Consider the following 17,377-nt stretch of genomic DNA (forward strand, 5'->3'; position numbering starts at 1 on the left):
GGCAATTTTCAAGTTAAATGTAACTGAAAGTCATTGCATAAAAAAACTGAAGTGAGTGTTTCAAATTAACAAATGGTTTTAATAGGTCAGTCATTCCTAGTGTTTCAGTATGGTGCTTTTGACATAAGGATAAAATGGTCTTGTCTAATTAAAAAAAAAGGGCGGGGGGAGGGAGAGAAGGCAGTTTGGCATGAAAGCATAGTCTGATGTCTTGTTTCAATTATGCACATAGAATAAACAGCCTTGACTATGGCAGCGATGTTAAAATAGGTTAAAAGGTTTGTTTAAGCAGCACAGAGAGGATCAAAATTACATGTTTAAAAGAAACATAATCTGGGTCAAAGTCTGTAAAGGGCAAAAAGCTAATTCAGAATGAGGAATAAGTATGACCATGTGTATTTCTCTTCTTTTATTTACATTATATAATTACAGTAGTGTTGCCAGTTAAATTTACTTCTTATCTGTAGCCATTGTTGATTTATATTTTTCTTACATATGTTAGAGGTTGATATGTGCTCTGACAACATCTATGAAAACTAGCATCTGGGCTTTGTCAACAATTATTTCCAAGAATAATGATGTATTTAGGTCAGTTAACTGTGGAATACCATGGTGCATTGATCCTTTGCAGAGCTAAGTCTGAAAGTGGTTTGCTTTCTTCAGCCAGTGGACCTTTTTAGAGCAAAACCTTTTATCTTCTAATGCAAGAGTTAGCAATAAGTATACAGTCCAAGGAGGCAGGGAAAAGTAATCAAGCAGAAGATATAACAAGCTCTCTGAGGAATGTACTGTATATTTAAATTGCAATACAATAACTTTACTGGGAAAAGAAAATTACAGGCCCCAGATTATTTCCAGTGTGTTAAGAAATACCTCTTGGACAATGATCAATAGACTCTATGCAATTAATTTTGTTTTTCTTCTCTGTTTGCTTTCCAACAGAGGCTTCTGAACTTCCCTAGCTATTATTAGAAATTCACGTACAGTGGAAAGATACAGTTCCATGGGATACCAACAGCAGTGGCAAAGCCAGTTTCAGAAATTCCCTGTCTCATTCCTATTGCCTCTCACAGCTGTTCGGCTACACTCTAAACCAGATTGCCGAAAAGATAGCTTCTTTGAGGGAAGAGGAGGAATAATGGTATCATCTCAGTGATCCGGTTTATGGTGTGGAACAAAATACAGCTTTATATATCTTCAGGTATATCCTGAAAAGTATCAGACTTTAACAGGGGTGAGGAACTGTGCAGAAGCAACAGTGGAGGAGGTGTATGGGAAAGGAATTTGTTCAGTAGTAAAGCCAGTTTCATGAGCGCTTCATGAGATTACATTATACATTGCTATAAACGAAGCTTCGACCAAAGTAAATCTGTACATGATCAGAGCTGCTGCATTTTAATAATATCTGTGATTGCTCTCCTTTCTTTCTAGGAGGAAGCTCACAACATGGTAGTCTGACCTAGGGAACAAAACCCCTCAGCTCCCGTGTTGAAATACTACCTAATGGCCAAAAAGGCTTTTCTCAGGAGTTCTAAATTGCTGCTTTCTAAATGACAGTGCTGAAATACAGCTCAGCTAGGAAGATGATCTACTATGTAGATTATTGTTTATTTCTTAGCCTGTGCATGGAGCCTATTCAAGAGGAATGGGGACTAACCCCTTCCACCATTGCAATCCGATCAATTACCTGTACATTCATTTATGAAGAACAGCAGCTGGCATGACTAGGGTCATTCAAAATATAACCAGGTATATATGGCATCCAAGTAAGGTGATGCACCTTGCACTTCAGTTTGGTCTGGGAGAATGGAAGACCAGATTCAGTAATGAGGACTTATTTACATCATCACTCTCCTCAATTTGCTGGCTAGCTTCTCTTGAGAAGGTCTGTCCTCCTAGCAGTCGTCGTACTTACTCATTTGTTCACTGAATATAGGTCTTATCCACCCCAGCATGCAGTGTTACACCTGAGTTCCAACAGGCAACTGTGGCTGTAACTAAATCATACTGCTCAGCTGTGTGTATAATTTTCTTGTTAAATGTCCCGGAAGCCTGTATTGTGATAGGTTTGTAGCACCTCATGTCTAAGACAATGTCTCTAGTGTTACTTGGTGTAGATGTTGGTGTAACTGTTTATGAATGTAACTGAATCCATGGGTTACTTTTCTCATACCCTTCTTGCTTCTTATTCATCAGATTCAAGTAATTGAAAATGATAAGGCTTCTAGGGGAGGGCAGATCTATGCTACAAACACAAGAGGACAAGTTCCTCCTCTTGTCACCACAGACTGCATAATACAAGACCAAGGTAACCGTCCTTCTTACTAATTTGGTAGTCTTTCTACATGAAATATAATTTACAATAAAAAAAGACTAAATTCTCAGATTTCTCGTCAGAAAATGATGCTCCTTACTCTAAATTAGACACGAAATAGGAAACTTCCTTTAAAGAAAAAAAGTAGGGGTGGGTGACAAGTGGGAGTTGAATTCTTATATCTTGGGTTAATACCTCCTCTATCCTTCCAGACCTTTAAAATAATATGATTAGTTGAGAGAACTTTTCTTTCTAACTTGAAATTTAAAACCTTGAAAAATTGTAAGTTGAAAATCCTTTTGGGGTTCTTCTGAAATTTTAGAAGATGGAAAGTACAAGCAGCAATGAGACTACCACTGTTAAGTATTAAAATACATATTTTAGAAAATTCTGTCTAACTGGTAGGGGCAGCATTCCAGCAATCTAGTTGACTATTTTTTCCTTGGGCCAGTGTATCTGCCTTTGCTTATGCCTAGAGCCTGGAAGTACAATATTCAATGTGCTGCTTTTGACAGCAGACTTGATATTTTAGTACAAGTTAAACTGATGGTGTCATTTAGTCCAACATTAATTTATCACTGCTTGGAGAAACTGCTTAAAATGTACAAACCCGTCAAGGCTTTTTGGCATTATCTGAGAATGGGGTAATGCAGTTCTGACGAACACATTCCTTTCAAGAAACAGAGTAGATTGATAATTAAAAAAGGAGCATAAGGAAGCCAATTTCTGAAGTCCTGTTGCCTTTCAGTGCTCTCATCTGCAGTGCACAGTACAGTTTCCCATTGAGGGAATTGAGCTAAGTGTGCAACCAGAAGTGGTGTGGTGATTTTAGCACACTATATTTTACAAGATAAATGAGCATGGTGATGTTAACACAGATACACTTTTTTCTGAACCGGAGCTTGCTCATTAGAGCAGTCTTAACAGTAGGTATCAGTCTGCAGCATTTCTTTATGTCCCGTGGTGACATTACCACTGGGGATTTCATCCATATTATTTTCTTCTAAGATCTTAGATATGATATGTTTCAAACTAATCTCTGTTGAGATTCTTACTGTGTGGCGTTTTTTCTGATTGTGGGGTTTTCCTTGATATGTTTAAATCTGTGCTTAAAACTCTAAACAGCAAGAAAAGGTTTATCTACCGGGAGGGGCAATGGGCTGACATACAAAGAGGAGAAAAGGGCAGGAGCTTGCATGGGGGGAAAAAAAAGCATCTATTTAACTCGGCATATGCACTTGTTGCTTTGTGTTGTTGTTTTGATTTTTCTGGTTTGTGTTTGGGACAGGCGCGTCCCTTTTAACAGCCTTTCATTCTGTACACTATGTTGGGTGTTGCAGGCCATGCCAGCCCTCGTTATATCCGATGTACTACCTACTGCTTCCCATCGTCTTCAGATATGGCCAAACAGGCTCGCATTCCACTGGCAGCTGTCATCCAGCCTTTTGCTATTGTACCACCAAATGAGGTAAGGACTAACTGAATATTAGTCCTACGTGGTTTTTGTCTCCTAAATATTACAGACTTGTTCTTCTCTGATTGGATTGGGGTTGAGGGTGTTTTACCTCTGACTGTGAGGAAGTAAGACACTAGAGAGATGTCAGAAAACGATGAGATGCATTTGGGTCACGATGCAACTTGAAGGGATAAAAGTCTTTGTTTTCACAGTTGTCAGGCTTGTAGCTTTTCTAATCTGAACCACTAGGTTCCTGGTGTGTTCCCCCAACTGCCTCTGGTTCATGCCAGCTTTGTTGGTTGCTTGCTCTGCTGGAACTCCATAGGCATGGGCAAAGACATTAAAAAAAGATGACCACAAACTGTATCAAGTTCATTTTAAGACGTGGATGGTTACATTCAAAGAATGACATGTTTCCATTTAGTTATTTACAAAATAATTTAATTTCACAACAGGCTGAGAAGATAATGGTATTTTCTACTTCAGTGAGCTTAGTCATAGAAAGAAGACAAATGGAACCACCCATTTTTGGCACTCATTTGGAAGCACTAACCTAGTCAGTTCCTTTTCTCACGTTACTATCTCTAATAGCCCTTCATATTCCAAACATACCCCTCGTTCTTCTGCAAAGTATTTGTGCAGGTTGGCTGTATCCTGTGGTCTTAAAACAGTTACCCAGATTTCCTGGCATCCTGAAAGGATTTTAGCAGCAGCAGAGGTAAAACCAGTTTTTAAGTGCAGCATTTAGCTGCATCATCTGTGGGATCATCTTTCTTGTTCTTTAGCTTCTGCCTTCTCCATTGCACAGCTTATAAATTCTGCAACAAAGGTCTGCAGAATGCATTTCCTTTTCATGCACTGCACTAATGTACTGTCAGAGCGCTGTTTGCTGGGAAAAAAACAGGGATTTCATGAAAGTTGTAGCATGTGATTGTGTTTTCAAAAATGTCTCATAAAATGCATGCACAGAAAGGTCTAATTAAAATTACACAGACTTTCAGCGCTTGGTTTTGTGGTCTTTGATTTTTCTTTAACTTTTGTTTTATTACTTGTAAATTCTTAGGGTTTTTTTTTTAAATATGTTGGAAAAAAACAGATGATGTTCTTTATCAGGATGGATAAATTCCAACGCAACAGTCCTCTGTAGTTTGAATTAAGAGTATTATTTTAGCAGGGTAGTATGTAGTTATCTTCTTTCTGGTCCACAGGGAAATAGGATGTATTACTTACGGATCTGCAGATACTGTGTGTCAACATTTGTCTGCTAGACAGCAACTTTGGGTTTCTTTCCAGTTCTTGAAGGGAATGTGCAGACTTGGCTTGTTGCCCCACCCCCCGGCATTTTTTTCTAGATGAAACTCCTGCTGTTGCTTTTGCAGCCATTCACTTTACCAGCCAACCTTTACTCTTCACTACCCTTTATCCCAGTTTTTGTGCCCAGGCAGCACTTACCGATTCTGCTTTCATGTTGGTGCTTCATTTGTGCATCTTTCACTTTCAGTCAGCCTGTAGTCATTTATGTCCCCCACGCAGGGCTTTCCTGTCTCCCGCATGGTGTTTGGATAGGGTGATCAATGAGTTGCTAAAATCTAAATCTCTTCTGCATACATAAATTAGCAGGATGTACAAACACTTGTACTTGGCCAAGTTCAGGAGGTTTTCCCAGGGTTGGCAGGAAGATGTACTCAGTGACCCACCCATTCTGAAGTGTTAGTGCTCTCAAGCTGCTGGAAAGGTCAGTGGAATTCATTAATCTGTAAAAAGCAATGTATTTTTCCCTAGCCTTTTTCTTGGAAGAGGCTAAAAAAACCTCTGAAAAATGTCTCTCAAAATTGGCAGCAGTCCAGTGTGGAAAATTTTAATGTGAACAATTATAGCTTGGTAAATTTATAAGAACTGGAGAGATGGTGTTACAGTAGGAAGCACTGGGCAGCCTTAACTGAGGCAGTTTTTCCAAGGCTTGACTGTGCCCTTTGTCTTCACTGCCGCTGCCAAAATAAGATCTTGCTCTTAAGCTCTTCTAATAAAAATGGTCTTCTATATGGGATTTATAACTACTTTAATTCTGAAAACCCACTTAATTTGAAAGAACCAAGCTTTTTACAGAGGTAAAATACATTCAGGGGCTTATTTGTGTTTCTGAATTTCCTAGCATGGTACATTCTGCCTGGAACTAGTGACTGCAAGGCACAGAATGTTCCTCGATTCAGAATATCTTCCCTATCTTAGTGCCTTTTAACAATGCCTACAAGTGATGCTCATCACATGTTACAGGGCTCAGTACAAAGTGGGAATCTGTCTCATCTCTTTATCATTTGATAAGCAGCATGTTGTACATATTAACTGTTTAAAATAATGATTTTTTTTCTTCTAGCCTTTTGGTGAAAACTTGAATTCTACTTTGTTGCAGCTTCAGCTGCAGATGTACCTCTGTTTCTGCCATTTCTAGTATACTCGGTGTTAGTACCCAAAGAACTTCAGTTCTGCTTCTTTTAAGAGGAGGAGGAAGAAAAGCAATGGCTACAAGGGTTTAGTGGACCATGGATGTGAAATGGCTGCAAGTGGTTTGTGCAGCAGTAATAACGATTAGGAGCAGCCGCCTAACTGACCTATCTCACTTGAACTGAAAGGGCTTCAACAAATCTACACAGAATATGTGATCCATTTTGATGTGTATTACATAGACCATGCCTTTCTGTGTTAGTAAAGCCATATTTAAAAAGCTTTGGGTATCAGGGTCACTCAAGTGACTAATAGACTTAAGAGTTTTTTAAATAATTGGCGTTTTGCTTTGATCATCACTTACTAGTTGAGGGTGAATTTAGGATAGTGTATAAAATACATTTGCATTTTCAGTAGTCTTTTGTCATATAATTTTTTTTTCTATGCCATTATGGTACTCTATTATGGTACTAAGAGAGTTAGAAACAGAGGAAAAACCTTACCTTGCTCCCATTTCCAAATAATATGACAGTTCAGTGCAGTCTTCAGATGGTTTGGTTTTCCTTTCTGGAAGCCAATCCTGAGTGTGGATTTTTATTCATTGAGAAGGATTGCTTTTGCATTGATGAAGCATTACGTTCTGTCTAGGTGTCCTAAATGATATCAAGAGAACTGCAGATCATATTTTCTCCTGTCCATGCTTTGACACTGTGTAATCTGAGCTGCAGCAAAAAATTAGGAAAAAGCAGTGAAATAGCTAAGTCTGCTGACACTGGTAGAATTAGATGTATGAGAGGGAAAGCACAATTGTACAGACCTTATTTTCTTCTTTAATTGAACGCATTCACCATTTTGGTAAACGACTTATAAATGGTGGTACATGTCAGTACCAGTTGGAGGGTTGTGCGCTCTGATTAGTGTCTCTTGCTGAGCTTACACTTGGACCATCAGAGCAAAGTGTTGGGCTGTTCTTGGCAGTTCAGACAGTGGGAAGGAATGCCTGAGTGATTCTTCAGCTAAAGCAACTGGATAAGACGGAGTAGGAAAAAGTAATGGGTGCCCTGGTGTTGGCAGAGACATGTGCTTGATGAACATGATAGGCATCACTTTGCTGTCAAATGCGTTTTTTCCTGTTACTTTTTGACAAGGAGATCCTATGAGAAATTCTCTTTGGAGTTTACTGTAGCTTCTGCAGGTTAGCAGCATTTTGTTCTGCAAATTAGATATTTTTTCATGTCTCTCTCATTTCACATTTTACTATAAAGAATCAACAGTGCTCTGGCTGATGGAGCCTGGAACACTCCTTGAAGGTTTGGAATTAATACTTGTAATGAATTTAAAAAAAAAAAATAGCTGTCAGTTGCGTTCATAGAAACAGTAGTCAACTGGAAACTGAGCTTTGAGGATTTGTTTCCTTTCACTAAGAACATGGGGAGATAGAGATAAAAGATCCTGGGAGCCTTCCAATAGAAGGTTTAGATCCAGTGATCTGAAGCAGTAGCTTTCTCGGAAACGATCTTCCAGTTTGGAGGTCCAACCTGGGAAAAGAGAATTCAGGATTTCATCGTGTCTGAAAGGCAAATTTAAGATCAGTTGTCCCTATGGGTTCTTTTGCGGAAAGAAGAGTGTCTACACACAGGGACTAGTCTCCCATCTCCAAAAATGAAGTCAGAATGTTAGTGTACAAAGTGAATAAGAATTTTTTTATAGCTAAGGTCTGGGAAAAAGCTGTCAGGAGCTGCGAAATATACAAACTTGATCAGGGGCATCTTTTGAAGACATGTACAACAGATATCTCAATTTCCAGTAAAGAATGGCATACATATTATCCCTATGGGAGAAAATAAGAATGCAAAGTAAAATCATCACAGTGCTAGATAAGGGTGCTAGATCAAAATATCTCATGCATGCTTTGAAGAAGTTTAATCTGTTTGGGGGAGGAACGACCCCAAAATAAACAGGGTTTGCTCCTGCAGTGAGAAAGAACAAATTCAGAATTAGAGAAATGTTATGAAATGAAAAGATGAAGATTCTATTGCTTTATAGCCTGTTAAAAACTCCCCAGGCAGTTGAGACCCAGTGGAATACGACCGTGTCTGAGAAGTTCAATAGCATCTAAAAGTCTGGTAAAAATTCTGAGTTGAGAAGACACAAGGCCAATGTAAGTGAATACAAAGCAAGGCATAAAAATACACCTATACTGCAATATCTGTCTTCACATCAAGAGAGGAAAGTTCAACTCCATAACAATGTGTAGTCAAAAGAGTAAGAAAGATCTAATGCAGCTAAGATGCATGATTGCGGGTGCTCACATGTAACCTGGTAAAACTGCACAATTAAAACATTCTAGAGAAGTGGTTATCAAATTTTAAATAGTAAAACTGGACACATTGTTGAAAAATTTAAAAAGGAGGCTGTACTTCAGTAATGTTAAATTGCAAGTGAGAGCGAATTTAACTAAGTAGAGACCATTTAGTAGAGATTGTTGTAGGGTTGTGTTTGGTATTTCAAAAGCGGCTAAGTTAGCTATGCTTGGCATACAGGCACTGAGCTTCAGAAGAGCAGAGCAAGTGAAATGGATTTATTCAGAAAAGCTCTCAAGTTGAAAGTTAGAGGGGCAGAATCCACCGACCACATGCAGTCTCTCAAAGATAACTACAAAAAAGCTAAAGCCAATCTAGAAAACAATAAAACTAGTGAACATTATGTGTGTACTAGATCCCATTCGAAATAAAGGCTGTTAAAACATTTGTGCCTTACTTCCCCTCCACACACCCAGTGTCTTAACAGCTCTAGACATTTCTGAATCTTATCTTTACCAATTTTTTATTTATTATTTCTCAAAAATAGCGGTTCATTTTCACTGTCCTGACTTGGATGATCTGTGGAAAGTATTTGTTTGTTATAGATTGAGAATACAGTATCACTGTTTGATGTAACTTATTTTTAGTCCAGCAGTGCTTTAGCAACAGTCTATAAAAATAAACTAGCTCTCACAGTTATCATCATAGACCAAGCCATACATGAATTTGTTTTGGAGATGTATGAATGTTTCCAGAGCCTGAATAAACCATGTGATCTTAATTTAACATTTAATACTTGGTAACAAAAGGTAGTTAAAACAGTATTTCATGTTGTAAAACCAAAAATAAACAACTCCAAATAATTATCTGTACTTACATCTAAATTACCTTCTTCTTTGTTCCTTAGTAGTTTTGTGTTGGCATTCTCTACCATGTTCTTTCCTATTTTATTTTTGTTAAGAAATATTAGTTACTGAGAATTTAATACTTCACTTTCCATTTTTTTTCCTCAGTTAATTAACTAGTTAAAAGATAAAACTGGACTGGAATTACTTCTCAGAAAGGCTGGTGTTCATGAACTAAAAGCCATTTAACCTTTTCAGAACAGTGAACTTTGATGGTGACCAGTGCAGCTGAGCTGTTTGGAAAGCCATGGTTTATACAGGGATTTTTAAGGTTAGCAGAAGCTAAAAACTGAGGTGAAGATCTAGCATGTGATGCAATGCTCTAAATATTTTTTTTGTTTCAAGAACAAACTCAAGTACCAAAGTGCAGATTTTCTTTTAGACTCCAAGTCTACTCCTTTGGGTTTTAAATAAGTCATTTAAATGTTAAATAAATATGAAGAATTAGGGAAATCACCACACTCCTGCAGCCTGCCCTGGGCTCAGTGAGGGCTCAGGTTCTGCTGTCTGTAGCTAGTAAAAAGTGCAAGCAGGAAGTAGCTTTAGTTTGAAGCATGGTTTTATAGACCCACGTGTTTATTAGTGGTCATGTGCTCATGCAGAGCTTTGCTTTGAGGAGAGTGAGGAATGCTTAGTTTGCAGGCAATACAAAACAATTCCAAGTAAACATCTTACTGACTGCTCCCTTCTGTTAGGGATTGGTTGAAAAGCACAGACTGCAGAAACAGATCCTTGAGGTGCTTGCTGGTAACATCTACCCACTCTAAAAAGCCATCATTTTTATTTTACCCTTTGATTTCTGCCTTTCATCTAGTTACTTATTCACAGGAGGCCCTTCCCCCATATTGCTTGAGAGCTTAGCTAATTTAAGAGCTTTTGATAAGGGATTCTATCAAAAGACTTTTTTCAAGAGGAATACATTATATCAGCTAGGTCGTGCTTATCTGCATGGTGTCTGACTCTTGACAAAATTCAATAGAGCTACGTGTCATGACATACCTCGACAAGAGCCACATCAGCTCTTCCTCTGTATATCCTATTTCTTTGTCTTTTTATGTTCTCCTACATTGTACTATCTACCAGTTTGCTTTCTGTAGCATATGGACTTGCTGGTCTGTAGCTCTGGGGTCACTCAGTGGTTCTTTGTAAAGTTTCTTTTTGTATTGCTGCCGCCTTTCCTTTTGGGTGCTGAAGCTGATGTAAGCAATTGGTTTTATGTACAGTTCAGCAATTTCACACTGTGAGTCTTTTTACACAGGAGTTGCATGGTTAGGCAGTAAAATTGTCCATAATACTAGCAAGGTTTTTTCAAACTATCAAAAGATGAGAGTTTTAAGAAAATTTTCTGAAGAAAACGTTCTGAAAGAGATTGGCAACGGTTTTGCCATGCTCTGTTTTGAAATGTCTCACCCTTCTTGGCTTGTAACTTTGTAATCCCCATATGTACCTGGGACCTGAGGTGAGATTCCTCTTTGTGTTCATAGCTACTGGAAATGAAATGTCAGAGTTTATTGAAAGTTTAATGACTCTTTTCCTTTTGAGTATACTTCATATGACCCTTTATCTAGGTTATTCAAAATTCCTTCATGCCCGTTGACACTACTGGTCCTTTCTCCAGTATAGGTATCAAAAGCTTCCTCCTTTCAAATGAGTACTCCACAGCAAAACCAGCAGCTCTCGAGGAGATAATATTTTGCTATCTCGGAATTGTAAGTGGGACAGATTGCTTTGCATGCTTACAGTACTGATCTCTGGGTTGTCCAGGCTCCAGCAGAGAGTGATTTTTGTCAGTGTCTTTGGGGCACACTATCAAAGTACTCTGTGCTAGATGTCATATTTTTCTAAAACATGGTAAGAGTAGAAGCCCTGCACATGTGATATAACTTAATAGTTAGACACTTAGACTGGTGATGCTGAAATGCTTTTACACCCTCCAGAAAAGGCAGGGGTTGACCACTAAGCTGTTGGCCAGTTTGTACAGAAGAGTTTGTTGCCTCTGTTTAAACTTCTGCAGGTGAAAGTCAGTGGATCAGAAAGAGAGCATGTGCATCAATAACACACTGTAGATGACAACTGGGTCAGTTTAGGGATAGGGCCATGCTACCAGCCATTCTTGTTCTTAGGACTGCCTTGGTATTTTTACAACAAATCCAATGTCAAGCTGTTTGGAATAATCAATTCATATAGAGACTGTCCAAGTAGCATAAACCTCTGTATCGTGAACTCATTGCTATATACCATGCTGGTATGAGCCTAAGCACTACTACTTCTTCCATTTTCCAGTCATTAAAATAAAACAAGTGCCAAAGCATTCTTATTAATGCCTTCATTTGGGAGAGAACTGTGAGACTGGTCTCATAGTTCTGAGTCTGCCTGGACTATGGAGCAGGAGGAGTATCTGACATTTTGTTGCTTTGTTGGTGCTATTTTACTTGATTTTTTTTCAATAAACTAGCGCTGGGTTAATATCTAGGGTTTTTGCATAGCTCCTCTGTGGTGCCTGACTCTCCCATGCATGGTATGGAGAACCCAGAACTCTTAGGCATCTCCAGATACGTCACCCAGAAAGCTTTTTTTCACTCTGGAGACCAGTGCCTGTAAGCTAGGTTTCATAATGCCTAATTTAGAGGTGTGTGAATCCTGTATTTGATGAGGCTTCCTTTACAGAGCATGCCCCATGCTAGTCTGCATTTGGTAGTAAAGCATTTGGAATTGGATTGCTTCCCAAGACTTCATCATCTAGGAAGAAGTTTTTTGTTAGCGTTTTGGGCTGTAACTACACTCTGTAACTCCAATGAACTTTCGGAGCCAGATTTAGAAAAGTCTGTGGAAGCAGAGCTTTTCTTATTTCAAGTAAATTTCCTGATTTAGTTTTTTCTGTCTTTTTGCTTTTAGTGTACATTTTTAAATACTCTTAAAGTGTATTTTCAAAATACTTCTGTAGTACGCTGTTCCATGCACCATTCCAGTTATGGTAGGAGGTAATCCTGAAAGAGATGGGGACAGTGACTTGAAAATTTGCCATTATTATAAACCTTATTCATATTGTAATCAGAGTTCCTGATTAATTTTTTACAAATATGAAATTTAGACGGGGAAAATGCTTTTATAAAGATGTTGTAATTGGTTTCTGCTGGAGACTGTGTTTGTTCTTCAGAATGGTAATAGTGTAAGAAAAACAGTAACTATTGAAGGGAGATAAAAAGTAACATTCATATCCACTTAATTAGCTGGCCAACAATATTGATGAATTGTTTTGCCAAGAAAAATGAAACTCAAGTAAAAAAAATATTTTGGCTATCACTAGATACCTCTGTAACTCAACATAGCTGCTTGAATAGCATCTACCATTTTGCACATGCGTTTTCCCCTGCAGGTGGCACATTGCTGTCTTGAAATGGTGTTTGCCTCCCGTACGCACTGGCCAAAGTTGATCATAGCAACAGCAGTAAATTAAACATTGTGAGACTCTGCAAGCTCTAACCTTAAGCTGTCAGAGATGTTGCTCAGCTACCTTGGAAACTTGAGAGAGTCAGAATGCACTGGTATTTAGGAAGTTCAGGAGGAAAAGTTAGTGGTTTGCTTTTTAAGCTGAAGTTGTTATTGCATTTTCAGTTCATATGTGTTTTACTTATTTGTGCATATTAATGCAGTACTGTAGTTTGGATGCAACCGTGTAAAGTGTGTAATTACATTGAAAAAATGTTTTGTAAAGTTGTATAGGAAGCTGATGTTGGCGGAAGGTTGTGGTTGGGTCGTTTGGTCTTGGCTTTTTTGTATCAGGCAAATGTACCAGGTTACATGTGGGGCCTAATCGTATCAGGCTCTAATGCTGTTCTGTAGCCTGCTTTTACAGAATGCCCCTTCATTGGTTCTGTGGGAAGGGAAGCTTGGTTTCTTGGAGGACGAGAAATAGGTGGAGGGAGCTGCTTTTTCATATGGTGTTCAACCAGAATTAGGTAATCTATGCTTGCTAAATGGAGGCATAGATTACCTCCTCAGCCTCAGAGTAAAGGAGCAGTAAACAGAACAGGTCTGTGCCCTTCACAGGACTGCTTAGCTCATAACTCAGTTCTGCACAGCCCCTTACTTGTGACATTCAGCTGTAGCTCAGCATTAGTAAAAGAGAGGAGGATAGTTGCATACAAACATTATTAATGTTTGGGGGTTCCAGAATCTGCTTGAAGCATCACAGCTATGATAGTTGTGAAAGTATTCATGGAGGAGAGATGCAGAGTATGAACATTCCTACCTGATGTGGCATTTTTAAAATAACAGCTTGACCTTCAAAATTAACATTGTAGAAAGGACATGACGTTTAAAAAGGGTATTAAATTCATCCCAGATATACTTGCTTCAGAGGTGAGGTTATTCAGTGCTCCTTTTGTTCACGTAACAAAAATTCTCATTATAGTTTCTAAGTACTTCTGTGGCAATTGGCTAGCCGTAGTTGGCTTGTGAATGCAGCATGACATTTAAAGTATGCCCAGTTCTTTCTGATTTCAATGGAGATAAATTAATTAGCCTTAGAGGAATGTTTACTAATAAACATTGTTCAAGAAGGCCTGCAGATAAACAGAACTATTTTATCCACCTCCAATTAAACCCTCTTGTACTTGTCTGTGCTTTTTTCTGTCATTAAAGTTTCTTTCTTTAATATGTTTGTGTGAGCAAAAATAGGAGCAAGAAAGTTTCTATTTTAGAAATTTCTCAAGAATGCAAACATGAGTAGTCAGTTTTAAAAGTCACAATAATGCCTCCTAACAAAAGAGAAACAGCTCCAGGTTTTCAAGAAGGAAGGCAACCCTCCACTCATTAGACTTTCATGCATGATCTTAAGTCAATAATTGCTTTTCTCTCAAATGATGAAAAATTTTATATACATACATATACACACACCTGCACACCCCTGTCTACCCAACCCACATACTTGGCCTCTAAAGTTGATGATAGCGCACAGTGGGCCAGAATGGTCCTGAAATCCAGAACTAGGTGGCTTTTTTGTTCTCGCTACAAAGACTTGAATAACATTGATAATGTTATTCTGATGCAGAATTTCACCTAGGAGAAGTGTTGCATCAGAGATCATTACGCTACATTTAGATTTATTGACAAACTTAAATATTTTTTCCCTAAACCTAGAGCTGCATGTTCCACAAGTACTATTTGGAGTGGGTTTTTAATAGCTATCGTAAGGATTTTCTAGAGCATGTTATAAATGGTCACAGCTGTGTTTGCATTAAATGGTCTTTGGCCTTTTAAAACAGAATTGATATGCTAATTTACCCATTATCTTTACATGTTATAGGCTGGGCCTGTGTTTTAAACTCAGATGTTTGACTTATCATATATTTAGCCATCTTGAAAAATGCTGTTTGAGGGTAAACTAACATTGATGTGACAATACAGCATATGTAAGAGACTGGGCCTGTCAAGAAGTCATCAGTAGTAATAGTATAATAATAGTAAAATAATTCTGCCTGCTGTTTTGAAAATGCTCTAGAGCTGTCCTGTAGTGATCTGCCAAAAATAAAAACGGTGCCTGATTGAGGTGTCTTTTAACAGTTCTGTTTACTTCTGTAAAATATATTGATGAGTATCTTTTATTTTGGTCTGTGCTGAATGAATTTCAGGCAGACCAGGCAGAGAACAAATCCCTCAATATCAAATTTACAATTTTATTGAGAAACTCCTGTGATCAATAAAGCTAGACTCTCTCCCTTGTAATTACTACTTACCATTTCTGTAGAAAAGCTTCCTAAAACTTGCCTGTCTTATTTTTCAATGGTTTTACAGCTAGTGTGATAATCATGCCTACAAATCTTGGGCAAGGACTGCCGTGCTGGAGCATCTGTGATACTGTGGGAAGTGATATGTGGGAAGTGGAGCTGTGGATTAGTACAGGCACGAACCTGAGTCCTCTCATGTGATTTAGCGTGTGTCTATCTCCCTCAGGGGTGCTAATGGGAAACAGGGAGGGGAGCGACATGACAAAGATGACACTGTCCTAGAGTAGTTTTGTCTGTCTCTTACCCCTTCCCTTGTTCTCTTCTTGTGTATGTGCCTCTGCACCAGCTCACACTTTTACTAGGTTCAGTATAGTTTGGGCTGAGGCAGGTCTTGCTTGAGATCCAATTGGTTTAAAGTGCTAACATTTTAAAAGTCTGTTGTTCAGCACAGTTTCTTGATTATCCAATTTCACGCTCCTGTTATATCATCAGTTAATCCTGGCTGCTGACCTTCACTTGAGATACAGCATGTCCGTACATCCAAATAACAGTCAGCACTACAAAGCTGAGAAGTGCTGGAGAGCGCTGACTTGTTAACACTTCGTATTCCTGGTCTGGGATCATGACCAGGAGAATTTGTGGTGCCTCTCTTAAGCATGGATAGTAGACTACTTTCCTTTTTGTGCTTTCTCCTCCCCCTCTCCCCTACCCTTTTCTGTCACCTGTATGATACAGAAGTTCTAAAGAAGTAAGCTAGCTTATTTAGTTGGTTTTTTTACATCAAAATTTTATCATTACTGTGTGTATTTCCCCCCCATCCTCAAACTTTTTAAAATCCTTCTTCTTGAATAGCCTATATATGCACTCTGCACACTGCTAGCTCGATTCAGTTAATTGCAATACTCTCCTAAAAAACAGAATGCTGAGTGAGGATTTAAAGGATATTCTTGAGGTATGATCCACTGAAATCAATGTCTAGCTTTCTGTTTATTTTAGTACATACTGGATCATAGCCCATCTGCAGTGTCAACTTGAAATTCAGCTACCATGCCACACAGTATTGTTTGCATGGCCATGTGTGCAGGTGAACGTTTCTGCCTAGGTCTGGAACGTTTTTGGGCAAGAAGGTTTGAACATGCTGCTGGCGTTTTTACGTGGTCTGTAAAAATCAGGACAGAGCCAAGAGATAATGCGTCACGTGGTTGATGCTTCGGCCGTGCTGCAGTTATGTAAACAAACAAGGAAACAGATGAAAAAAGACTTATGGAAAATATTTGAACCTGCTATGAACCCTGCAGAGAGATAGTCCAAATTAGCTTGAGTCGTCAGCAGAGGAGGCTGATAGTGTTCAACATCTAAAAACCAAGAATAGGCAAAATAATTTCTGTCTTCGGAGGGGATGGCTTCTGATAAAAGACAGTAAGAACATCACAAAGAGAAATGCTTTCTTGACGTTTTAATGTGACTCAGTAAAGCAACTCAAAACCAAGGGATTATTTGTAGACTGGTTAATCTTTCTCAAAAGCAATCTATGGTGATATAATAAAAGAAAACAAACCCCTACAGCAGTCCTAGGAAACAGTTTGGTTAATGACCTAGATTTTTTTCCAAAACCACCAGTGTTAGATTTCAAAAATCTCCCTTGATTATCTGAAGGAGTTTCTTCTCATCTCTTTACTGTACTGATTAAACACAGGATTTACTTAGGACAGTGGTACCGCACTTGGCCAACAGCCTTCTCCTCTGTCCATTAGGAAGCTGTATTGTATAGTATATCTTAAAATTGTCTTACTAATATTGTAATAATTACACTTGCATCAATGTAAGCGTAAATAATGTCTAGAAACACTGCCTTTCTGAATTTGTTGCCCTGCACAGCTTGTCTGTTTAATGAGCCCTCTGGGTTGAGTAGTTGGCAGTTTTGTGTCAGTTTCTGTTAATCAGCCATGCAAATACAGTGTTTAGTGTTCGCTGTACATCAGAAGTGTAAAATATTTTATCTGCTGTAGTACTGCTGATCATGGAGTATAATTTTAAAGAACTGTCATATTGGAAGTCATCAAGAGTTATGTATCTGTGGCTGTCCAAATGTGTGAGTGCTCTTCTTTTTGAAACAAATAGCCCTTGTCTAAACACTATCTGAAATCTTAGATCCCCTAAATCTGGGGTTTTCATGGGGTGTGCTTTCAGGATCATTTGCCTCTGAGATAATTTGCAGTTGAAAAAGC

At 38.5% G+C, this 17,377-nt stretch overlaps 1 protein-coding gene across 4 annotated transcripts in view; it reads left to right on the top strand.

Moving 5' to 3' along the window:
- SEC24D (SEC24 homolog D, COPII coat complex component) overlaps positions 1–17,377 on the top strand; it is a 58,271-nt gene that overhangs the window by 14,007 nt on the left and 26,887 nt on the right. For all 4 annotated transcript variants that reach the window (XM_027794840.2, XM_055797985.1, XM_055797986.1 and 1 more), the window contains exons 7-8: positions 2,197–2,308; positions 3,655–3,782. In XM_027794840.2, coding sequence (XP_027650641.2) covers positions 2,197–2,308; positions 3,655–3,782 — 240 coding nt within the window. The remainder of the gene's footprint in view (positions 1–2,196; positions 2,309–3,654; positions 3,783–17,377) is intronic.

The sequence above is a fragment of the Falco peregrinus genome, chromosome 2, assembly GCF_023634155.1.
Source record: "Falco peregrinus isolate bFalPer1 chromosome 2, bFalPer1.pri, whole genome shotgun sequence".
In the NCBI taxonomy this organism is placed as follows: Eukaryota; Metazoa; Chordata; class Aves; order Falconiformes; family Falconidae; genus Falco; species Falco peregrinus.